This window comes from Micromys minutus (assembly GCF_963924665.1).
Source record: "Micromys minutus genome assembly, chromosome: 5".
Taxonomy (NCBI): Eukaryota; Metazoa; Chordata; class Mammalia; order Rodentia; family Muridae; genus Micromys; species Micromys minutus.
Window position 1 is genome coordinate 14,881,803 of NC_137974.1, and position 26,670 is coordinate 14,908,472.

General features: G+C 35.5%; 1 protein-coding gene across 1 annotated transcript; it reads right to left on the reverse strand.

Moving 5' to 3' along the window:
* Positions 1–20,499: 20,499 nt before the first annotated feature.
* On the reverse strand, positions 20,500–25,619 carry LOC308420889 (28S rRNA (cytosine-C(5))-methyltransferase-like; the record flags this gene model as incomplete). Its single annotated transcript, XM_080917153.1, is given in 3 exon segments — positions 20,500–21,236; positions 21,239–21,658; positions 25,598–25,619. Coding segments are annotated over 3 exon segments (1,179 nt in total).
* Between the last annotated feature and the right edge of the window lie 1,051 nt (positions 25,620–26,670).

Consider the following 26,670-nt stretch of genomic DNA (forward strand, 5'->3'; position numbering starts at 1 on the left):
AGGCTAGGCCAAGTTCCATTCTCCACCCAGAGTTGCCAGAGGAGCAGGAACATTCTTGAAAAAGCACAGAATGTACTGACTGAGAGTCACCTGATCCTCTGGTCCCTGATTGAGTTCAAATGTATGTCATATGTTTGCTAGCCAATAGAGTCAAAGGTCAATATGCTTAGCCAATAAGTTTAAACTGTAACCCTGCTGATGTAACCTGTGCCCATAAAAGGTATATAAAGTGCCTGTTATGACCATTTGGGGTCCCCTTCCAGTCACTCACCACAAGGGGCTATTTGCAGGTCGACCCAGACATGCCAAAAGTAAACCTCTTGCACTTGCATTGAACTTTGTTCTTGTATATCACTTTGGGGGGTCTCCCATAGTTAAGACTCAAAGTGAGTCTTATAATACCCCTTGTATAACAAACCACACACATGCATTAATAGCACATGCACAGATAGCATACACATACACCATAAACACACACACAGGACATATATAGCACGCACACACACATACCACACACATACACAGCCCCCCCCCCAATATCTACACAAAGTCCACACACCCTGACTCAGGTCCAATCAATCAGAGCTTTGGGTTTTCCTGTTTCGTTTCTTCCTAGACACCTCCCTCCCAGACAGCTCCATTAACGTTGTTACGTTGTGTTGTTCAGTCTTGCATGTTTAATGTTTGCAGAAACTACAATACCAGCTTCATTTTGTGGTTTCTCTGGGCACTGAAGATGCCATACAGAGTTCTCTTTCCTGCCACCTCACTGTGTCACAGCCTTGCAGACTCTAGATTTGCTGACCTGCTGTTTTTGGTCTGAATGAACCACAGATCAGTTTTTTTTTAAAACAACTTTATTTTACAAAACAAAGATAAATGTACAGACTTTAAGCACAGTTTGCATAAAATTATACATTTTTGTCAGTACTTTTTTCAGATTTTAATATAATTTTTACATAAAACTGTATGAATATATTTTTAGTCAGTACTTGATTTTTTTAAAGGTTTGATTGTATGCATTGAAAACTTAATAGTTACAATGAGCATAAAGTACATGTAAAACAAAATGTAACATGGAAATAGTCAAAGTTTTCTTGTATAGAGATTTTTTTTTTGATTTGTTTTTTTATTTTTCTTTATTTGTTGGATTTCAAACAGTCTGTGAGTTGATTCTGGGGCAGTGCGAGCCTCTGGGGTTAGCATCCCATTATCAGTGACTGCATATTATGTCTGTTCTTTTGTGACAAGGTTATCTCACTCAGAATGATATTCTCTAGATGCAGCCATTTTCTTAAGAATTTGGTCAAGTCATTGTTTCTGGTGGCTGAGTAGTATTCCATAGTGTAAATGTACCACAATTTTTGTATCCATTCATCTTCTGGAGGACATCTGGGTTCTTTCAAGCTTCTGGGTATTATAAATAGAGCTGATATGAACATTGTGGTGCACATATATTTGTTGTGTACTAAGGTGTCTCTGGGGTATATGCCCAGAAGTGGAATAGCTGGGTCTTCAGGTAGTATTATGTCCAATTTTCTGAGATATCGCCAAACTGATTTCCAAAGTGGTTGTATTAGTTTGCAACCCCACCAACAGTGGAGAAGTTTTCCTCTTTCTCCGCAACCTCTCCAGCATCTGTTGTCCTCTGAGCTTTGGATCTTGGCCAATCTGACAGGTGTGAGGTGGAATCTCAGGGTTGTTTTGATTTGCATTTCCCTGATGGCTAAGGATGTGGAGCACTTCTTCAGATATTTCTCAGCCATTCGATATTCCTCAACTGAGAATGTTTGGTTTAGCTCTATACCCCATTTTTAATAGGGTTATTTTATTCTCTGGTGTCTAGCTTTTTGAGTTCTTTGTATACCTTAGATATTATGCCTCTATCTGATGTGGTGTTGGTAAAGACCTTTTCCCATTCTGTTGGCTGCCGTTTTGTTTTCTTGACAATATCCTTAGCATTACCAAAACTTTGCAATCTCATTAAGTCCCATTTGTTAATTTTGACCTTAGAATTTGAGCCATTGGTGTTTTGTTCAGAAAATTTTCTCCTGTGCCTATATGTTCTAAAGTTTTCCCTACTTTCTCATCAAATAGTTTCAGTGTATCTGGTTTAATGTGGAGATCTTTGATCCACTTACACTTGAGCTTTGTACAAGGAGATAAGAAAGGGTCAATTTTCATTCTTTTGCATGTTGAGTGCCAGTTGGACCAGCACCATTTGTTGAATAGGCTGTCCTTTTTTACATTGAATGTTTAAGGCTCCTTTGTCAAAAATCAGGTGACCATATATGTGAGGGCTCATTTCTGGATCTTCTATTGTATTCCATTGATCTACATGCCTATTTCTGTACCAGTACATTGCAGTTTTCAGCACAATTGCCTTGTAATATAGCTTGAGGTCAAGGATAGTGATTCCAGCATATGTTTTCCTGTTGTTGAGGATGGATTTTGCTATTCTAGGTCTTTTGTTGTTCCATATGAATTGCACATTGATCTTTCCAATTCCATGAAGAACTGTGTTGGAATTTTGATAGGGATTGCGTTGAACCTGTAGATTGCTTTTGGTAGGATGGACATTTTTAAAATTTTGATCTTTCCAATACATGAGCATGAGAGATCTTTCCATTTTCTGAGATCCTCCTCAATTTCCTTCTTTAGCGGTTTGAAGTTCTTGTCCTACAGGTCCTTCAATTGCTTAGTTAGAGTCACACCAAGGTATTTCATAGTTTTTGTGACAATTGTGAAGGGTACCATTTCCCTCATTTCTTTCTCCACATGTTTGTCCTTTTAGTATAGGAAGGCTACTGATTTGTTTGAGTTGATTTTGTATCCAACCACTTTGCTGAACTTGTTTATCAGCTGTAGGAGTTCTCTGGTGGAGTTTTTGTGGTCACTTAGAGACACTATCATGTCATCGGCAAACAGTGATATTTTTATCTCTTCCTTTCCAATTTGTATCCCCTTGATCTCCTTTTGCTGTCTAATTGCTCCAGCCCGGACTTCCAGTACTATGTTGAATAGGTAGCAGGAGAATAGGCAGCCTTGTCAAGTCCCTGATTTAGTGGGATTGCTTCAAGTTTCCCACAATTAAGTTTGATGTTGGCTGTTAGTTTGCTGTATATTGCTTTTATTATGTTTAAATATGGACTTTGGATTCCTGTTCTTTCCAGGACTTTTAACATGAAGTGGTGTTGAATTTTGTCAAATGCTTTCTATGCATCTAGTGAGATGACCATGTGATTTTGTTTTTGAGTTTGTTTATATGGTGGATTACGTTGATGGATTTCCTTATATTAAACCATCCCTGCATCCCAGGGATGAAGCCTACTTGGTCATGATGAATGATCCTTTTGATGTGTGCTTGGATTCAGTTTGCTAGGATTTTGTTGAGTATTTTTGTGTCAATGTTCAAAAGTGAGATTGGTCTGAAGTTCTTTTTCCTTGTAGGGTCTTTGTGTAGTTTAGGTACGAGGGTTATTGTAGCCTCAGAAAATGAGTTGGGTAGCATTCCATCTGATTCTATCTTTTGGAATATTTTGGAGAATATTGGTGTTATATCCGCAATAAATATCTGATAAAATTCTGCACTGAACCCATATGGACCTGGACTTTTTTTGGTTGGGAGGATTTTGATGATTTCTTCTATTTCTTTAGGTGTTATAGGGTTATTTAGATGGTTTACTTGGTTCTGGTTTCACTTTGGGACCTTTTATCTGTCTAGGAATTCGTCAATTTCCTCCAGATTTTCCAATTTTGTGGAGTATAAATTTTGTTGTAGGATCTGATGATTTCTTGAATTTCCTCAGTTTCCCTTGTTATGTCTCCACTTTCCTTTCTGATTTTGTTAATTTGTATACTCTCTCTTTGCCCTCTAGTTAGTCTGGCTAGGGTGTTATCAATCTTGTTGATTTTCTCAAAGAACCAACACTTTGTTTTGTAGATTTTTTCAGTGGTTCTTTTTGTTTCTATTTGGTCTATTTCTGCCCTAATTTTGATTATTTCTTGCCGTCTACTCCTCTTGGGTATATCTGCTTCCTTTTGTTCTAGGGCTTTTAGCTGTGCTGTGAGGTTGCTGATGTAAGCTCTCTCCAGTTTCATTTTGGAAGCACTTAGGGCTATGAGTTTTCCTCTCAGTACTGCTTTCACTGCATCCCATAGGTTTGGGTATGTTGTGTTTTCGTTTTAGTTGCATTCTAGAAACTCCTTAATTTCTTTCTTTATTTCTTCTTTGACCCGGCTATCGTTTAACAGAGCGTTGTTTGGTTTCCATGTGTATGTAGGCTTTTTGTTGTCCTTGATGTTGTTAAAGACCAGCCATAGACCATGATGATCTGAGATGATGCATGGGAGTATTTCAATCTTCTTATATCAATTAAGGCTTGTTCTGTGTCCAGTCTTGCGGCCAATTTTCGAGAATGTGCCATGATGTACTGAGAAGAAGGCATATTCTTTTACTTTAGGATGATATGTTCTGTATATATCTATTAATTCTAGTTGGTTCAAAGTCTCTGCTAGTTTTGCAGTGTCCTTGTTCAGTTTCCGTTTCCATGATCTGTCTATTGGTGAGAGTGGGGTATTAAAGTCTCCCACTACTATTGTGTGGGGTGAAATGTATTTTTTCAGCTTTAGTAGGGTTTCTTTTATGAATGTGAGTGCTTCTTTATTTGGAGCATATATGATAAAAATTGAGAATTCCTCCTGACAGATTTCCCCGGTAATGAGTAAAAAGTGTCCTTCCTTATCTTTTTTGATAACTTTTTGTTTGAAATTTACTTCATTTGATATTAGAATAGCCACTCCAGCTTGCTTCTTGGAGCTCTTTGCTTGGAAGTTTTTTTCCCACCCTTTTACTCTGAGATAGCGTCTGTCTTTGTCTCTGAGATGAGTTTCCTGTATGCTGCAAAAGGCTGGATTTTGTTTATGTATCCAGTCTGATAGCCTATGTCTCTTTATTGGGGAGTTGAGTCCATTTATGTTAATAGATATCAAGGAATAGTTGTTTGTGTTTCCTACCATTATTGCCTTTGTGGGTTGAGTTGTGTCTGTGTCTTTTTCTTCTTTTAGTTTTCTTGTTTAGGAGTTTTCTTGTTTTTACTAGGCTGTATTTTCACTCATTGTATTGGGTTTTCCACCTATAATTCGTTGTAGAGCTTGTTTTGTGGTCAGATATTATGTAAATTCAGATTGGTTGAAATATCTTCATCTCTCCATCTATGGTGATTGATAGTTTTGCTGGGTATAGCAGCTTGGGCTGGCACTTGTGCTCTCTAAGGGTCTGCATGATGTCTGTCTAGGCTCTTCTAGCTTTCATAGTCTTTGTTGAGAAATCGGGTGTGAGTCTGATTGGCCTGCCTTTATATGTTACCTGACCTTTTTCCCTTACTGCTTTTAGTATTCTTTCTTTGCTTTGGGCACTTGATGTTTTGACTATTATGTGTTGGGAGGTATTTCTTTTCTCGTCCAACCTATTTGGTGTTCTGAAGGCTTCTTTTATGCTCGTGGTCATCTCATTTTTGAGGACAGGGAAGTTTTCTTTATTATTTTGTTGAAGATATTTACTGTGCCTATTAGTTGATACTCTTCTCCCTCTTCTATTCCTATTATCCTTAGGTTCAGTCTTCTCATTGTGTCTTGGATTTCCTGGACATTTTGAGTTAGCAGCTTTTTGTTTTTTGCATCTTCTCTGGCTTTTTTGTCTATGTTTGCAATGTTGTCTTCTGCTCCCGAGATTCTCTCTTCCATCTCTTGTAATCTATTGGAAATGCTTGCTTCTGTGACTCCTGATTTCTTTTTTTGTTTTTCTGCCTCTAGTGTTATCTCTTTTAGTGTTTTCTTTATTGTGTCAATTTCCATTTTAATTTCCCTCTTTCATTCCTTTATTTCTTTGGTTCTGTTTTCCCCTAGTTCTTTGAGTTCTTTGAGTGTTTTTCTTGTTTCCTCTTTAAAATTTTCTGAATCTTTTTGCTTTTCCTTCAGTTCTTGTTTAAGTATCTCTATCAGCATCTTGAGGTATGATTTCAGGTCTGCCTCTTCTTTTTCTGGAGTGTTTGGAATTCCGATGTTTGCTGTTACAAGAGAGCTTGGTTCTGGTGTTTCCAGGTTGTCTTGGTTTCCTTGGGATATACTCTTTCACTTTCCTCTTGCCATTTTGTTGTCTGTGATATATTCTTACCTTTCCCTTGTATCTGGCCTATGTCCCTGGATCTCCACTGGTCCAGGTGGCAGATGAGCCCAGCCCTGTTCTATGCCTCAGCGTCGCCGGGTGGGAACAGAGGTTCCAAAGTTCTGTTCCTGGACCCTGGATCAGGCTGGTTGGAGGGTGCGCCCTGCGTGTGCACTCTGCAGAGATCTCTCTGCTCCCTGGCTGCCCAGATCTCCCACTCACCAGTTTGTCAACCCCTAGGGGCTGGCGGTTTCCAACAAATTTTTAATAAACATTATTTTATGATGGAGACCAATGTAATGCACGTGAAGGCTGATTTTGTTTTTTACAAATATGGGTATTGCTACAATTTATATGTAATATAGCAAGGAAAATCTGCTTTTTCATCTTTAAATTATTTATGCTTCCAATCCCATCCACTACAGCATTTGTGCAAAAAAATATTTCTCACACAAAATGAACAATCACCCAGAAACAATTTAAAATTCTGTTGTAGAAATATTGAAATATATTATCTTATAAGATTATTATTCAGTATCTTTGGGTTTACTCAACTTACTATATGAGGTAAATTTTCATACAGTACCATGATTTTTTATTTATGAACTAGGAATACTATTTAAAACTCAGGGCCTTAAGTTGGTATCTGTCTTAAATATTTTTTTTATTATTTTATAAATTTATCTTTTCAAATTCTCTCAACTGTTCATTGTATGTAAAGACAAAAATTTGGAGTAAACACAAGCCACAAAACACAATATATTACAGTGAACATGCCTTGACTTTGCTTTCTTAATTTTGTTCATTTTATGCTTTAAGATCAGATCTTAACACTGAAGTCTGGCTTAGTAGTAATGGTTGATTCATAAGGCATCATAGATATTTTAAATATACCTATGCATCTTATTTTATATTCTACATGCAATAAGAATCAGAACTATACTATACCTTTAAGATCAATGTATAATAATCTAGAATGTTTTATATACAATTTTTATTTTCTATGAATAAATACATAACATGAACATATCAGTAACATGTATTACTTTCCTATAAAGTTTCTAGTAAAAACAATTTGTAATGAAATGTAGTAAAATTATAAGCATTAAAGATGAAATTAATTGTATGATTTACCTTCACAAATCATAAAAAGGAAACAAGGAATATTTAGTAGAGAGCCAAATAAAATATATTTTGATATATAAACTAATAAGAAAACAGTAAATTAGAAAAAACTTGTATAGTACTAGTTACTTTTTCTAACAATACCTCAGACAAAATAATTGATTGCTTAGTGATAATACATTTGATATTATTAATTCGATTTATGATACTACTTTAAATATCCTCACTGTTATGTTAGTTTTTGACCTTGATATCAACTTTAATAATTTGAGGAGTTCACAAGTTAAATGAAAATTAATGACAGTGAAGAAATGATGTGACCTACCTGTTCTCAGAAATCCTACCATAGTATCTAAGTGTAAAACAGATATATCCATAGTAAAAATAAACAAAAAAAACCTCAAAGTACAACTCTCAAAATAATAAAATATGATATTCAGATTTGAAAGCCAGTGAACTGGTGTTGGGGATTGGTCTCATTGCTTTGAAATAACCTGGCCCCCAAAATAGGAAATCTGCATGTCCACATGCTGAAGATTCTTGTCCCCAATTGATTTTGATCAATCAATAAAGAGCTAACGGCCAATGACTAGACACATAGACTGAGGCTGGACCTTTAGATTTGTATGGGTTAGGAAATGGGAGAAAGGAAGCTGAGAATTTCCATGACTTGGGATTGAAAGATGGGACTAGAGAGCTGCAGAAGAGATAGCCAATCAGCCATGTTTTAATTTGGTTAAGTGGCCGCTGGCCACTTCTCTGATTGGGCCTGAGGTTGCAGTGGGAACATTTCAGAGTCTCAGGAGTAATGGGGAGGAGCATTTGATAGCAAGGTAAGGTTTTGAAATACCCAAACTTTGAGCTAGTCACAGCATGTCAAAAATAAACTGATGTGTGTCTGTTCCTTTTATTCACGAATCCAAAGAGCTCCTAGAGAGTGCAAGTCTGCCACCCACAGGGAGTCAAATCTGTTATCCAATTAATGCTATAAACTGGTGGTTAATTATTTAATAAACCTTGAGAAAAATAAAGAATACACATAAAGACTGGCATTTCTGTTAACAGAAAAACGTTTGGCATATTCAAATCTGTGTAGGTTTATGTCACAATTGGGAGAAGGTCATCAAATGATCCATTTACCACCGAATAAAAGCAATCTATATTGCTGTAAAGGTGGGTATGATTGCCAGAGTTCTGGCTATATAATTGTAAGACAAAATAATTGTTTTTCTCAAATCTGAAATTGCTTCATGGACGGATTAGATTTTATCATCTTTACTTGCTAACTTGTATTTTTTTCCATTACCTGCGGTTTCTACTCTACCATTCGTTTCTTTGTACTTTTCAAATGAATTCGTACTTTCGACTTATAGCATCAGCTTGACAAAGTTTAGCATTCTCTGTAAGGAGTCTTGGAATCTTAGGGGAAAGCATGCAGTAGTAGTTTAATCAATCATATACAGAATGCAGAGCTGTGCTGGGACACCGCACTTGGAGTGTTAATAAGTGCTTCGAGTTCTCATTTGCACAGACTGGATTTTCCCACTAAAATGTAGGACAGATTATCTATTCTGCCAAAGCAACTACACCTTCTCTCTTATTCTATAACTAGCCAGAAAACGTTGCAAATTTTAATCTAGAATGCAATCCTTATACTTCTTTACATGTCTTTGGGACACATTGGCACTGTGATACTATGCATGCCCTTTCTAAACCGGCATAAAATAGATGAATTTTGCTCATTATATGTTTCCATGTTTTAGTTATGTTGTTTGACTATTATATAAATACATTTGAAACTATTTTAAATCTTGTAAGTCATTTACCAAAGAGCTAAGAAAAAAAGAATTGATGACTCTCATTTCGAAAAGTTTGTCTGAGTTTCAATGGTCTGTTATTTATAAAATCTCAAGAGTTGACTGAGGTGCAAATATTCTAATATTTTCTTGATTAGAATATTTAGAAAACGTATTACTAAAAACAACTAAAATACACAGCACATTTTGGGAAGTGTTTGGATAAAATAATTGCCTATAGATGTAACAAAGATTTTTTTAAATGTAATATAAAATATGGGTCTCTTTAATAATAATGTTGGATAAAATTTAGTTAATTCTTGAATTTCCAATGAAAATGCTATTGCATTGAGGATTATTATAAAAGTTATTCTTATTGACTTTTATGTGTCTTATTTGTTTATTTGCTTCATGTGCTTGTTATACTTAGCCCGTCGATGTATTGTGGTATGCTGTTGCACTAAATTAACTATTTATCATGTATAGTCTATATCATCCTTCGATTAGCTGTTGTTACTTTACTTTATAAAATTTCAATTGACATTTTGACATAAAATCCTTGGAAGAGAATGTGTAGAGAAAAGAATTTATAAATCAAACTGAAATTTTAACCATATTCCTTACAATACACTTACCCGAGAGCAAAAATTCATGGTTTTAAATGACTCATGGTATTTATAATTTGTGAAATGCCTTGTGGGTTTTGAGAACGGCACATATTTAATCATAGTATTTATTAGTCAACAGTTTGTCAATTTTTCTCTGAAGGACTGATCTGTTTGAAGGATTGTGTTATATAACAGGGATGGTTAAGAAGGAACATTACATGACTTCCTTCCTGAAATATTTTCTTGTCTCCCTATGTACAGATTGAACTTAGATGCACATAATGAAACATTTTCATCCTTGTTGATTATGTGGTTAATAAAACATGGTTATTGATTATATTAACCGTGAGTATGCATAAGTAGAATTTAGAGTATCCTTTTAACATACTTTTGAATATTTAATTCAGTCATATTAAGCATTTACTCAGTCAAAATTTTATCCCCGGTATATTGGTTATGTAATTTAGAATATAACATCCACTACATGAATGGATCAGAATCACATCCTGACGTGAAAGAGATTTATAACAAGGACTATTGCAGAGTATATCTGAATAATGCCATAGTTAACTCAAGACATATTTTAATCATTTTACACATTTACTTGGATTTATGGAACATTTACATAGATATATGTTCTTAGTTATGTATGTGTGCACCACTAACATGTATGTACCTAGACAGACCTCACTGGATGCCTTGCCTTTGGTGTTATAGGTCTGTGAGACATGTCTGATGTGGGCGCTGTTGACAGAGCACAGAAGTGCTCTTATTTGCAAGGTCATCATACCAGCCCTGACTACAGTTTATATCCAATAGATAGAAATTTAGAAAAAAAAATCCTGGTTTTAGGATTTTATAGCTCCACATGAAAAAATGTATGCATAATTTTATAATATTATCTTGATCACTTTGTTTTCTTCTTTTTTTGTTTTTGTTTTTTTAAATACTTTATTTTACAAAACAAAGATAAGTGTAAGATTTAAAACATTTTTTGCTTAAAATTATACATTTTTGTCAGTACTTTTTTTCAGATTTTAACATAATTTTTTACATAAAACTATATGAATATATTTTTAAGTCAGTACTTGATTTTTTTCAAGGTTTGATAGTATGCCTTGAAAACTTAATAGTTACAATAAGCATAAAGTACATGTAAAACAAAATGTAACATGGAAATAGTTAAAGTTTTCTTATTTACTAAATATTTTTTTTGTATTGTTTCCTTTATTTCTTGGGCTTCATACAGTCTGTGAGTTGTTTCTTGGGGAGTGAAAGCCTCTGGGGTTAGCATCCCATTATCAGTGACTGCATATTATGTCTGTTCTTTTGTGACTGGGTTATCTCACTCAGGATGATATTCTCTAATGCAGCCCTTTTCTTAGTAATTTGGTTAAGTCATTGTTTCTGGTGTCTGAGTAGTATTCCATTGTGTATATATACCACAATTTTTATATCCATTCATCTTTTGAAGAACATCTGGGTTCCTTCCAGCTTCTGGCTATTATAAATAGAACCGCTATGAACATTGTGGTGCATATATCTTTGTTGTGTATTAAAGTGTCGCTGGAGTATATGCCCAGAAGTGAAATATCTGGGTCTTCAGGTAGTACTATATCCAATTTTTTGAGGTATCGCCAGTCTAATTTCCAGAGTGGTTGTATTAGCTTGCAACCCCACCAACAGTGGAGAAGTGTTCCTCTTTCTCCACAGCCTCACCAGTGTCTGCTGTCATCTGAGTTTTGGAACTTGGCCAAATAGACTGGTGTGAGGTGGAATCCCGGGGTTGTTTTGATTTGCATTTCCCTGATGGCTAAGAATGTGGAGCACTCCCTCAGATGTTTCTCAGCCATTTGGTGTTCCTCAACTGAAAATGTTTTGTTTAGATCTGTACCCCATTTTGTAATAGAGTTATTTGATTCTCTGGTGTCTAGCTTTTTGCGTTCCTTGTATACCTTGAATATTAGGACTCTATCTGATGTGGTGTTGGTAAAAATCTTTTCCGATTCTGTTGGTTGCCATTTTGTTTTCTGGACGATGTCCTTAGCCTTACAGAAACTTTGCAATCGCATTAAGTCCCATTTGTTAATCTTTGACCTTAGAGCTTGAGCCATTGGTGTTTTGTTCAGGAAATTTTCTCCTGTGCCTATGTGTTCTAAGGTTTTCCCTACTTTCTCATCTAATAGTTTCAGTGTATCTGGTTTAATGTGGAGATCTTAGATCTTCTTACACTTTAGCTTTATACAAGGAGATAAAAAGGGTCTATTTTCATTCTTTTGCATGCTGAGTGCCAGTTGGACCAGCACCATTTGTTGAATACGCTGTACTTTTTCCATTGAATGTTTAATGCTCCTTTGTCAAAAATCAGGTGACCATATAGATGAGGGCTCATTTCTGGATCTTCTATTTTATTCCATTGATCCACATGCCTATGTCTTGTCCAGGACCATGCAGTTTCCAGCACAATTGCCTTGTAATATAACTTGAGGTCAGGAATAGTGATTCCCGCAGATATCTTTTAGTTCTTGAGGATGGATTTCGCTATTCTAAGTGTTTTGTTATTCTATATGAAATTGCACATTGATCTTTCCAATTCCATGAAGAACTGTGTGGGAAATTTGATGGGGATTGCATTGAATCTGTAGACTGCTTTTGGTAGGATGGCCATTTTTAAGATGTTGATCTTTCCAATCCATGAGCATGGGAGATCTTTCAATTTTCTGAGACCCTCCTCAATTTCTTTCTTTAGAGGTTTGAAGTTCTTGAAATACAGTTCCTTCACTTGCTTAGTTAGAGTCACACCAAGGTATTTCTTAGTTTTTGTGATAATTGTGAAGGGTACCTTTTCCCTAATTTCTTTCTCCACATGTTTGTCCTTAGAGTATAGGAAGGCTACTGATTTGTTTGAGTTAATTTTATATCCAGCCACTTTGCTGAACTTGTTCATCAGCTGTAGGAGTTCTCTGGTGGAATTTTTGTGGTCACTCAAGAACACTATCATGTCATCGGCAAAGAGTGATGTTTTGCTCTCTTTCTTTCCGATTTGTATCCCCTTGATCTACTTTTGCTGTATAATTGCTCCAGACAGGACATCCAGTACTATGTTGAATTGGTAGGTGCAGAGATGGCAGCCTTGTAGAGTCCCTGATTTTCGTGGGATTGCTTCAAGTTTCCCACCATTAAGTTTGTTGTTGGCTGTTAGTTTGCTGTATATTGCTTTTATTATGTTTAAGGATGGACCTTGGATTCCTGTTCTTTCTAGGACTTTTAACATGAAAGGGTGTTGAATTTTGTCAAATGCTTTCTCAGCATCTAGTGAGATGTAATGTGATTTTGTTCTTTGAGTCTTTTTATATGGTGAATTACGTTGATGGATTTCCTTATGTTAAACCATCCCTGCATCCCAGAGATAAAGCCTACTTGGTCTTGATGAATGACCTTTTTGATGTCTTCTTGGATTAGGTTAGCAAGGATTTTGTTGAGTATTTTTGCATCAATGTTCATAAGTGAAATTGGTCTGAAGTTCTCTTTCCTTGTAGGGTCTCTGTGTGGTTTAGGTACGAGGGTTATTATAGCCTCCAAAAATTAGTTAGGTAATATTTCATCTGATTCTATCTTTTGAAATAGTTTGGAGAGTATTGGTGTTATATCCCCAATAAATGTCTGATAAAATTCTGCACTGAACCCGTCTGGACCTGGGCTTTTTTTTGGTTGGGAGGCTTTTGATGACTTCTTCTATTTCTTTAGGAGTTATAGGGTTATTTAGATGGTTTACTTGGTCCTGGTTTAACTTTGAGATCTTTTTTCTGTCTAGGAATTCCTCCATTTCCTCCAGATTTTACAATTTTGTGTAGTATAAGTTTTTGTAGTAGGATCTGATTATTTCTTAAATTTCCTCAGTTTCAGTTGTTATGTTGTCACTTTCCTTTCTGATTTTGTTAATTTTTATACTCTCTCTATGCCCTCTAGTTAGTCTGGCTAGTGGTTTATCAATCTTGTTGATTTTCTCAAAGAACCAACTCTTGGTTTTGTTGATTTTTTTCAATGGTTCTTTTTGATTCTATTTGGTCTATTTCTGCCCTAATTTAGATTATTTCTTGCCGTCTACTATTTTGGGTATGTCTGCTTACTTTTGTTTTAGGGCTTTTAGCTAGGCTGTCAGGTTGCTGATGTAAGCTCTCTCCAGTTTCTTTTTTGAAGCTTTTAGGGCTATGAGTTATCCTCCCATACCGCTTTCATTGCATTAGGTTTTGGTATGTCCTGTTTTCGTTTGTGTTGAATTCTAGAAATCCTTAATTTCTTTCTTTATTTCTTCTTTGACCCTGCTATTGTTTAACAGAGTGTTGTTTGTTTTTCATGCGTATGTAGGCTTTTTGTTGTCTTTGTTGTTGTTAAAGATCAGCCACAGACCATGGTTTCTGAGAGGATGCATGGGAGTATTTCAATCTTTTTATATTGATTGAGGTTCGTTCTGTGTCCAAATATGTGGTCAATTTTCGAGAAGGTGGCATGGGGTGGTGAGAAGAAGGTGTATTCTTTTACTTTAGGATAAAATATTCTGTATATATCTATTAATTCTAATTTGTTCAAAATCCTTGCTAGTTTTGCAGTGTCCTTGTTCAGTTTCTGTTTCCATGATCTGTCCATTGGTGAGAGTTGGGTATTAAAGTCTCCCACTATTATTGTGTGGGGTGAAATGTATTTTTTGAGCTTTAGTAGGGTTTCTTTTATGAATGTGGGTGCTTTTTTATTTGGAGCATATATGTTAAGGATTGAGAGTTCCTCCTGACAGATTTCCTTGGTAATGAGTAAAAAGTGTCCTTCCTTATCTTTTCTGATAACTTTTGGGTGGAAATTTACTTTATTCGATATTAGAATAGCCACTAAAGCTTGCTTCTTGGAGCTCTTTGCTTGGAAGTTTTTTTTCCCACCCTTTTACTCTGAGATAGTGTCTGTCTCTGTCTTTGAGATGAGTTTCTTATATGCAGCAAAAGGCTGGATTTTGTTTATGTATCCAGTCTGATAGTCTATGTCTTTTTATAGGGGAGTTGAGTCCATTTATGTTAATAGATATCAAAGAATAATTGTTTCTGTTTCCTGCCATTATTGCTTTTTTGGTTGACTTGTGTCTGTGTTTTTTTCTTCTTTTAGTTTTCTTGTTTAGAAGTTTTCTTGTTTTTACTAGGCTGTATTTTCCCTCATTGTATTGGGTTTTCCAACAATAAATCGTTGTAGTGCTGGGTTTGTGGTCAGATATTGTGTAAATTTTGATTTGTCTTGAAATATCTTCATCCCTCCATCGATGGTGATTGATAGTTTTGCTGGGTATAGCAGCTTGGGCTGGCACTTGTGCTCTCTTAGGGTCTGCATGATGTCTGTCCAGGCTCTTCTAGCTTTCATAGTCTCTGTTGAGAAATCGGATGTGAGTCTGATTGGCCTGCCTTTATATATTAGCTGACCTTTTTCCCTTGCTGCTCTTAGTACTCTTTCTTTGCTTTGGGCAATTGATGTTTTTACTATTATGTGTTGGGAGGTATTTCTTTTCTTGTCCAACCTATTTTGAGTAATTAATGCTTCTTTTATGCTCGTGGTCATCTCATTTTTGAGGGCAGGGAAGTTTTCTTTTATGATTTTGTTGAAGATATTTACTGTGCTTCTTAGTTGATAGTCTTCTCCCTCTTCTATTCCTATTATCCTTAGGTTAGGTCTTTTCATTGTGTCTTAGATTTCCTGGACATTTTGGGTTAGGAGCTTTTTGTATTTTGCATCTTCTCTGGCTGTTTTGACTATGTTTGCAATGTTGTCTTTTGCCCCTGAGATTCTCTCTTTGATCTCTTGTAATCTGTTGGAAATGCTTGCTTCTGTGACTCCTGATTTCTTTTTTTGGTTTTCTGCCTCTAGGGTTATCTTTTTTAGCGTTTTCTGTATTGTGTCAATTTCCAATTTAACTTTCCTCTTTCATTGCTTTATTTCTTTGGTTCTGTTTTCCTCTAGTTCTTTGAGTTCTTTGAATGTTTTTCTTGTTTCTTCTTTAAAAGCTTCTGAATCGTTTTGCTTTTCCTCCCTTTCTTGTTTAAGTACTGTATCAGCATCTCGAGGTATGATTTCAGGTCTGTTTCTTCTTTTTCTAGAGTGTTTGGAATTCCGATGTTTGCTGTTATGGGAGAGCTGGGTTCTGGTGTTGCTAGATTGTCTTGGTTTCCTTGGGATATACTTTTTCACTTTCCTCTTGCCATTTTGTTGTCAGTGATATGTTCTTGCCTTTCCCATTGTATCTGGTCTGTGTCCGTGAATCTCCACTGGTCCAGGTGTCAGATGGGCCGAGCCCTATTCTATGCCTCAGAGTCGTCGGGTGGGAACAGAAGTTCCAATGTTCTGTTCCTGGTCGCTAGCTCAGGCAGTGCATGGTAGGGCAAGGCATGGTGTGCAGTTTCCGTGTTCACTCCGCAGAGATCTCTCTGCTCCCCGGCAGCCCAGGTCTCCTACCCACCAGTTGCTCAGTCTCTATAAGCCGCCGTTCTGGGTGGCAGATGGGCCAGGCAATGCTCTGTGTCCTGAAGTCTCTGCCGGGTGGAAAAAGAAGTTCTAAATTTCCATTCCAGGTAGCTGGATCAAGCAAGGTAGGGCAGGGCAAGGCAGGGGGTGCACTTTCCTTGTGCACTCCGTGGAGATCTCTCTGCTCCCCAGCAGCCCAGGTCCCCCACCCACCAGTTCCTCAGCCTCTCGATCACTTTGTTTTCAATAACATTTTAAAATTATAAAACTACAACTCATTCATCGGAGAGAATTTGCTGTCATATAAACGTGTAACCATGATGTGAATGGCAATAAATTGTAAGTTAAATGGAGACTGTATCAAAGAGAAAACTCATTTCTTTCTTACAGCTACATAGAAAACTATATATCAAAATTTAGCTGGCCATTAGAAAATTATTTTCTATTGAAAGTAAAGGCAATACAGTGGTTTTCAACATGTTCACATATGACGAGGCTGCTATCTCAACAACAATGTACACGTTATTTCCTTTTTGCAATCATTTATAAAGAGTTAAAAATGATTGTACCCCTCTTTATTTTCTATAGTTAGGGCTCGGAGTCTGATATCTGGTTACTTATTTATTCTGAAAATATTATTTCCTCTGTTTCTGGTTTACTTATTGTGAAAATTAATTCAAAATCAGCACATGCTATCTTAGTAAACATGAGCTAAAATTAACTTCTAGCATTCTAAAGGTTATCATATGATGAAGTACTTCAGTGTTCAGCATTATAATTTTTCAGATGATCTAATTATATGCAGTTATTTTATAGAGCCATAATCCACATTCTAATTAGGAAAGATTAATAAGAAGCCTATTCATGACTTCCAGTTTCCCAAGAGAAACATGATGAAGTGCCAACAACAAAGTCTGAAATAAAAAAAACCCAATATTAACTTATCATTTCCTAATTCTAGAGACTGGAGTCAGAAATCAGAGCCCTTGCAGAGTCTTTTCTCTATAACATCAGTATTAGAGGATTCTTTCTTACATATTTTAATTCCTGGTATTTCTTATGTCTTATAAATGGTTTTAATTCTCTAATCTACGTCAGGTAACCATCCCCGTATAGATGACATCACAAGGGAGGAGTTTTATATGTACCTGTTTCATTTCAGGCATCTACACTTTATTAGAATGCAGGTACAATGTGAACCAGTCCATAAAAGTATTTTTTCGTTTTTTTTTTATAATTTATATTTTTCCATTCATTTATCTTTTTTAAAACTCTAGAAAGCTACTCAAAGTAAATTTCTGTCATGGTGTAGGATTTAGAGAAGTCCTTTAGGTAGGGACACAATTTAACCTACAGAAATTGTCTGAAATCATATAGAAAACTAACTGTACCAATGATCTTTGTTAAAATTTGAAAGACATTAATGATTTCTCTACAGATTTAAAACCTTTAAAGTCTCTTCTTTTTGTACATTTATCAAAATACTTACATCTAAAAATTCAACACTTTAATTAATCTTAATTTTCTGAACTGTTTCTTCCTATTTACAATAAAGACTACGCTTTTACTAGGGAGGAGCATAGATTAGTTTTATTGAGAGCAGATAATTAAAAAGTACCAATGCTAATAAAAATTGGAAAAAGAAATTTAGGTCACAGATATAAATCATAAGGGCCTTGAAAGATAAGCTTTTATAAAGAGCTAAATTAAAATATGAAGTCTAATGTGGAAATCATTGGTGTGTTTTTATTTTTTATTGTTGTTGTGTTGGTCTTCTTTTTAATTCTCATTCATTTGGTTTACTTTGTTTCAATAAGTTGGTTGAGACAAATTTGCCATAAAAGAAACAAATGATAGTTTAACAAATTAGTTAAATAAACAAAATATTAGTTTCAGCAGGTTTATACAATCCATACATTTTTTTTCATACATACTATACAAATATAATTAAAGTCTCAATTTTGTTTAATGGAAAAATGACATAAAAGGTATCAGAGACACATTTTAAATAAATTAATGCTGGGTAAATATAACTGATCTCTTTCTTTATCTTAATCCATTGCTTCAAATTATGTATTTTATCCTTCAGTACATATATATATATATATATATATATATATATATATATATATTGCACATTAGTGGGTTTATTAATGGATATATGATCCTGATCTCTTTGTTCTAAGAAATAAATTTATTAGTATGTAAACTTGTAGTCAAGGGTAAAGGACTATGTATTTTCTTTTACATTCACATGGTATAAGAAGAGAACCAGTTTATCAGCACTTTCCTATGATTCTGTGAATTTCACACACATGTACTGTCTGAAAAATCAAAATGTGAATTTTTTCACACCTACTGTAGTATAATATCTCTATGTAACTATAAAGTTATCTGTGTCTATTTCTGTTAAGTGCAGGTGGCTATCTACCAACAAATAGAACAGTGTAAGATTTTGAATTTGATTTAAATTAAGATGATGTATTCTGATAGTTGACACCCATTGAATTTTTATCAGTTTGTGACTCTGTAATAACATTTTATATAAACTGCTTCTTGACAAGTGACATACACTTGTTGCTCTATTTATTGTTGTGTTATAGTTTATTTAAAGAAATACTTAAATAAGTTACTACACAAGGAGAAGGTTTTGATGGAAATAATTTGTTTTAAAACATTTCTCAGATACATGAAATAGATTAGTGACATAAAGCAAAAATAATCTAGATCTATTATTTTTAATTTTATATACATTCTTAAAATATTAAATTACATTTATTTCATAGGGTCGGAACTTCTGTGTGTCACAGCATAGCATGAGTTACAGGATCATGTCTTACATGATACTAAACATTTTATTACAAAGTATAATGAATAGGTACATTATTGATTAGTATTTCTTACAAATCCTCAGTACACATAATATGCACTTGCAATAAAGACATGCATATTGATTACAATGAAATGCAACTTCCTTAATAGATCACATAATTATATGGTATATTTATGTACTGACCTTAGTGACTCAAATCCCTAAAATGTTAGTTTACTAAGAGTTATTCATATTCTTAGGTAACCAAAGGACAGATCATTTGACTTAGGGTTCACTGATTAGTTAGAAATTCATACCTAGAATTAAATTTAGTCAAGTACCTATGGCTGGTGAGGCCATAGGTCCTCGAGAAAGACAGTTTTCTAAACTGTGTAAACTGTACCTACATTATAAATACCTATCTTTATGTGCACAGTAAGTATAAATCTTATGTGTCTTGAAAGAAGCTTCTTTTTAACTATATGGAGATCAACAGAAAGCTACAACTAGTTAAAATGCAGAGAACAAAAGACCATGGGCAGAGCACCCCAATTATTTCATTTATACTAAATGTTATGTTAATCCCAGGAAACATCTCTGAAGGAGGGATCAGAGGACCAAGAAAGCTGCTCAGAAACAGTTGCTTCCTTTTTTAAAAATGGTTATTTTATTTATTTAAATTTGAAATACTTTTTTTTTCTGTTTGCTCTCCTCAAACCCCCTCTCCCATCACTTTCACCCCTGTTTCTCTGAGGGTGCTCTCACACCCACCTGTCCACTCCAGCCTCACTTTCTTAGCATTGCCCTAAGTTGGGACATCTACCTTCCATAAGATCATGTGCCTCCCTCCCACTGATGCTATTTGAGGCTATCCTCAGCTACACATGCAGCATGAGTTGTTCCATGTTATATTTTGGTTGGTGGTTTAGTCCATGAGAGCACTGGATGGTCTGATTGATTGAAATATTAGCTTCAAAACAAACAAAAAATGAATAAAAGAAGGAGCAATTGCATCTTGGAGAATTTGGTGGTGAATATGATAAGAATATGTTATATGCAGAATTTAAAATTAATAAAAAATAGTGAATTCTGAAGGTAGAGATTATAGGATAATTGTCCATTTATATATAGTAGTACTGAGAAAATAAGTAAACAGTAAACCACTGGGAAAGAAAAAAATCAAAAACTTTCTTTTTAGAATTTATTTTATCTGATGCAGAAACCAAGAGAAGAGGACCAGAATAGGCTTTGACTATTTTCTTTCACATTTTTATGTAAAGCTATCCCAAATTGAGGTGGGTTATTTTTAAAAAAAGCTTGTCTTATTCACTTTCTAACAATCATGAAGCCTAAATAGGAGAATACAGCTTCTTTTTTTTTTTATAGGGGTGGCAATATGTATGTTAAATTTCATATGTATGCACAGGGGGAAGCCGTCCTTGAGGGAAGATTAAGAGTTCCAACCCAGAGACAATGTCAATGAGTTTCCAAGTTCATTTAAGACAACAGTGGCTGGCTGCTGCCCTTTGTTATAGATTTCCTCCTTTTTGCTGGTGGAGGCCTGGTGGAACTGTGGGGAGAAACAGTGGGGCCTGAGGGTCCCTTGGGGACAGCATCTTCTTTGAAGGGAGCAGTTCTCTTGGTAGGCTGCTCTGATAACTGCTGCTCTATTTTCTGTATCTTTTTGGCTTTCCCAAGAGACTGACCACAGTCCTTAGGCCTTGGGGTGGCACAGATTTCAGAGGGAGTGGGCGTGGCAGGTGTTCCTGAGTCCTCACCCTTGTAAGGGGAACCCTGCTTTGGGAAAGCAGCCTCCTTGGAGGGTTTCCATTTAGGTCCCTGTTGCTTCAGCTTCCCAGCCCTCTTTCGTTTCCTGATCTTCTCGGCTTTCCCACCAGACTGACTGCTTTCCGGGGGCCTGGCAGTCACTTGGACTTTTGGGACAGAAGGTTCAGTGGACAAGCCTGGCCCTTTGGAGATGCCGTTCAACTTCTGGATGGGCTTATTGGAATGTTGCTGTTTCACCAAATACTGCTTCGCCTTGGCAGCCCCAGGGGCTTTCTTGGTGGGCTGACTACTGTTCTCAGACTTTGGGGTGACCTGATCCTTCAGGTCAGGGTCTGTAGGAGTAGCTGCTGCCGAGTTTCCTGCATGGGGCTGGGGAATAGAATTGGAAAATTTCTTGAACTTGGCTATAAAGAAACCATCCATATTGTGAGTGTGAGGGTAGAAGCATCGGTGGAATGCAGAGTCGGGGGAATGCGCCTTTCTCGGAAGCAGGTGAAACCTTCCTGGCCAAAGTCCAAGCCGGTGGGCACCAGCCGCACATTCCTCTTCTTCAAGGAAAAGTCTACTACCCACTCATTCTCTTCCACCGTAATGGAGCAGGTGCAGTAGAGCAGGTAGCCTCCGGTCTTAGAGGGAGCGTTGACTGAGTCAATAGCACTGAGCAGCAGCTCCTTCTGAAGGTGGGCACAGCGCTGGATGTCCTTCTCATCCTTGTTCGTCTTCATAGCAGGGTCTTTGGAGATGACTCCTGTGCCACTACAAGGGGCATCCAGCAGCACTCGATCAAAGCCCCCCACCACCTTGGGGAACTGGCACCTGTCATAGTGGCTGATGATGGTGTTGGTGACTCCCAAGCGGAATACAGCTTCTTACTCACAAACTCATGTAAATGTTATGAAAATTGGAATAACATCTTCTCTTCAGATGTTACACTCATTTTTACCAACAAATTCTCACGGTTATACTCTTTCTCTTCATATTTACAATATCCTGGTGTTATAGACTTAAAGATGATTTGAGGGAAGAGACAGAGTTAGAGTCTAAAAATGCATATGTGGTTCATTTCATTGTGGATTCTTTGGTATAGAAGCTATCGTAATTATAGGGCTTGATGCCTTAGGCTATTTCCTATATTGCTTTTTTTTGCTGACCTTATTCATTCAAAAGTACTGAATAATCATCTTAGTAATAATAAATTTGATTTCACTCTCTATAAACCTCTGATATATACTTGGATAACAGCTCTCTTCCTCTCTCCCTCTGTCTCTCTCCTTCCATCTCTCTCTCTCTCTCTCTCTCTCTCTCTCTCTCTCTCTCTCTCTCTCTCTCTCTCTCTCTGTCTAGATGTTGAGAATTTGAGTCCTTTGACATCATTAGTCATTTTTTTTTTATTTTTCATATAAGATAAATAAATACTCCAATAACATATCATTGTGTGTTAAAATAGTGTGATGACCATCAAATTTAACAATCAAATTATTTATGGTTCCACAAAAAGTACACAATTGTTTTACACCAAAGCCTTAAGAGAAATTTCCCTTTAGCTATTAATAAACAGAACAATTAAAAGCCATTATTAGCAAATATAAGTGTGTTTCCTCTAATGAATATTATTGTTATGGAGATGGGCAAAAAACAGTCATCATGCATAATCATAAGGTTATTGCAATGGCGTATTTGAAACACTACAGGCTTCTTAAAGTGACAAAGAGGAAGGAAGCAGAAAGACTTGTGTATTCTTTTCCACAGCTTTCTGTTAGGACAGGTTTTGACTTCTGAGTAAATTCTCTGATGCTTTGTCTAATCTATTATTACAAAGTAAAAAACCTGGAAGACTTTGGCACAGTCTGAAGTTCTTGCTATTAGGAATTATTATAATGATAATAAGAATTTGAGCTCTGTTTATTTACCCAGTAGTTTTATTGATTGCTCCTAGGACCAGCCTTGAATAGTTATGAACACACATCTGTTGGTATGTCTATATGTAAACCACTCTACATGTTGATTAGCTTCAACCTAACATATTTAACCATGCTTGGCAAGATGACTTGTCTATGTTTTATCAATTCTATCCCTTCCAATCTTCATGACCTCTTTGAAATTTATGAGCTTATTAGATGAAAATGGCATTCAAAAAGTATAGAATTAATGGTCTTCTGCAGACTTCTTTTGAACATTTGTGGCTTTTTAGTGAAATAAATTATGGTATGTATTTGCTAAGATCATAAAGTACACAAATACCTTAATAAAACTCTATTTATGTCCTTTTAATCACCAGTGATCATAAAATCTCAGTCTTATTACTATTTTTTCTTTTAACAACTTTATTTTAAGAAACAAAGATAAATGTACAGATTTTAAGCATTTTTTGCATAAAAGTATACAATACATTTTTGTCAGTACTTGTTTTTTTTTAAAGGTTTGATAGTGTGATCAAGATCCCACTAGTTACAATGAGCATAAAGTACATGTAAAACAAGATGCAACCTGGAAATAGTCAAAGTTTTCTTGGTGTGTAAAGATTTTTTTTTTTACAATGAGCAAACAGTACATGTAAGGTGTTAGCAACCTTCCAAAAAGTTTTTTATTTCATGGTGTATCTTATTTCAATATATTCAGTGTCTTCATTTTTATGAAGCAAGTATTTTAAACATAGTACATAATTTGGTAGTATTAATGTGATAGTGAGTGCCCTGCTTTTATTCTATGTGAGAAAGAATGATAATAAAACTTTATATTTATACAATAGAAGTGTAAAGAAAAGGGGGTGAGATACATTTTTTTTTTTTGGTAGGGGCAACGTAGACAAGAAGCACTATGAAAGGAATCTTTGTTCTATCTTTGGTGCACTTGTCTTTTTTAGAGCTGTATACACAATTCAGTATGGAAAAACTGCAAACTTAAGTACCTTAAATAATTCATCAGAAATTTCCAGGACAACTGAAAACAAATCAGTTGTTTCTTTAGTTAGGCAATGAATGGTAAATTTCTTGAGTTACATAACTGTGACCTGTTATTATTAACTCGTATTTCAGTATTGATTGAGAAGTTTATTAGGGGCAGAGAGAATGAATGTGATAATCCAGAGATGACATAAGAGAACGGAATGTTAAATAGCTATTTTGTTTTATGTCATCATGACTCTGTTAGAGAGCAGAGGGATCCTCAGAAAAAATAAAGACATTCTTGTCCTCTCTGCAGAAATGTCTCCATAAGCAGAAGAGAGAATATAAAATAGGAACTTTGGGAATTATCTCATTAAAAAGATGCAGTGTTGGATTTTTATACTGAAGTCTTCAGCCTATTGACAACACGCTGCAGTTACCTATTCTGATTTAGCTTATAAATCATAACATTCAAACTTCCACATTAAGAAGGTCCTTGTTTCTCCACAGGCTGTGCCACTGAAGTAGAGTCACTTTAAGGAGGTAGTAGGTGCCTGGCAAATATGCAAAAGAAAAATTTAACACCCAAATACAAGTGCATTCAAATACAAGCATATCTTAGGTTTCCCATTCTTTTTGAGACATTATACAAACAGTATCGATTTCCCTCAGTTTATTTACAGATCAATCATCCATTTTGACCATTTTTGTCAGAATTAGAAAATGTAAGGCTTGAAGCTGTTTTTCTAGCCAAGTACTTCTATGCTTGATCAATTAGGATTTATATAGATGGAAATCGGTTTCTTTCATTTCTGTTACAAGGAAAAATGTGTATGAAGTTTTATAATGGAATCTGTCACTTGTCCTAAGTGCCAACCATCTCACTTAGATTGCTGAGTGCAGCGTGGGAAAATTTCCCTGTCAAAGCATGCACCATGGAACGGTCGGATTGGAAGACTATTAGTAATGTCATGGGCAATGATTAAAAAAGCTCTGGTTTTAATACCTTCTGGCTTTATTGAAAGAACTACCAAAGTGACATAGTGTCTTAACCCAGAGGCAGATTTATTAAGGTGCAAATCTCTCTTGCTTTGTATTTAATTAGCTTAGTCTGTGGAGGGAACCGTGGTAGCAGGGAAATCTCTCACTCTGACACCAAACATTGAACAATGCACTATACTTCAAGCTACTAAAAGAGAGGCAAGGACATTCTAATAAATTAACCACTAAGGAGAAAATATGGCTATCAAGTCATATTTTTACTGCAAGAACCTGTTCTTATATCTTTATTATCTAATTTGAAAGCTGCCTGCTTGCCTAATTTTTCTTGGGACATAAAATGAAAAGAGGACATAAATTTTGAAATGTAGTTTTGTGGATATTAATGTCACAATCTATATTCAAAATTAAAGTTGGTGTATAGAAAATGGAATACATATAACTGATATATGTGTATATACATATGTTATTTATAATTATATTTTCAACACTAATATCAAGACTATAGAGTGAATAAATGTACTACAAATTTTTATTTTTAAAAAGCAGAAAAATGATGATATTGATCACCCTTTTCTCAGGTTCATCAGAAAAGCAATTAATTTTTGTCTAGCATTCTTCAAAGGTCAGAAGATTTTATCCAGTACAGTTCTTGAAAGAGTTTTTTATTTATTTTTTATACAGAGTTCAGTGAAAATCTCACTATACTATCTTCACTTCTCAAGTCAGAGGATTACAGGTCAGCCTCACCTCATTTGGCTAAAACATTTTTTAAAGAACAAAAATTGTTGATAATTATAACAATATGACATCATATGGAAAGACAATTGAGGAATGAGGTTGTACTGTTTTATCAGTACAAAGTAATGAGTACATCAGTGAACATGTTTGTGTGTGCATGTTCATTACAGGCCTGTACCCACTTGCATGAGTGTACATGTACATGTTTAGGTCATAGATCTCCTATGCATGATCTACTAATCTTTATTTATTTGACACAGTCACTTGCCTGAAACATGCAATTAGGCCAGCCTGGGTCACCACTTCTTAAGCTTTTCCTCTTTATAGTTTCTAATTCAATTTCTAAGATAAAAAGACACAAAATTCTCTGTTTGTTGTAAATAAAGTAGCCAAATTCTTTTTTTAATTTATTTCAGATACATTTTTTAAGGTTGTAATTAAGTATTTGTGGGTACATATACATACACGTGTGTGTGTGTGTGTGTGTGTGTGTGTGTGTGTAACAATAATATAGGATAAGAGGCTATTAATTTGAGGGAATAGGAGAGAGAGTAGGAAGAGCTGTAGGGAAGAAAGGGCCAAATTCTACTAAAGCTAATGGGGGTGGATGGAAGGCAATTCGGATCTAAGTAGTGGACATTCCTGGTCATTGATTGAAACACTAAACATGTATTTCTTTATTTCTGTGTGTAAAAAGACCACATTACAGAAGTCACCTATATCTGTGATCGATTAAAATAACTACTGACAGGAGATTGGAAAGTGCCACACTTCCTATAGCAGTAGGAAATGAATGCTCACAATATGAGCTGGAAGTGGTGGATGATTACAATGAAACAGTGTTGTTCAAACACAGAAAGGACCAATGGATTTGACATCACAGACAGTTGTCAGCTGCCAGAATATTTATAGAGGTTCAAGGAAAAACAAAAGAGGAAGTAGAGCACAAAATAAAAACCCTTAGACAAAAAGGTATTAACATTTAATACCTCATGGGTAAAGGAAAATTAAAATTTTCAATGAAATGTTACTGACTAAATCACCCACACTTTATGCCCAAAAGTACTAATACTACCAGTATGGTTGTGAAACTTTGTTTTTGGTAGTGGTGCTGGTAATGGTTGTGATATGTGTACATGTGAGTGTGTTTGTGTGTGTGTGTTTGTGTGTGTGTGTGTGTGTGTGTGTGTGTGTGTGTGTGTGAAAGAGAGACAGAGAGAGGGAGGGAGAAAGAGACAGAGAGACAGAGAGAAAT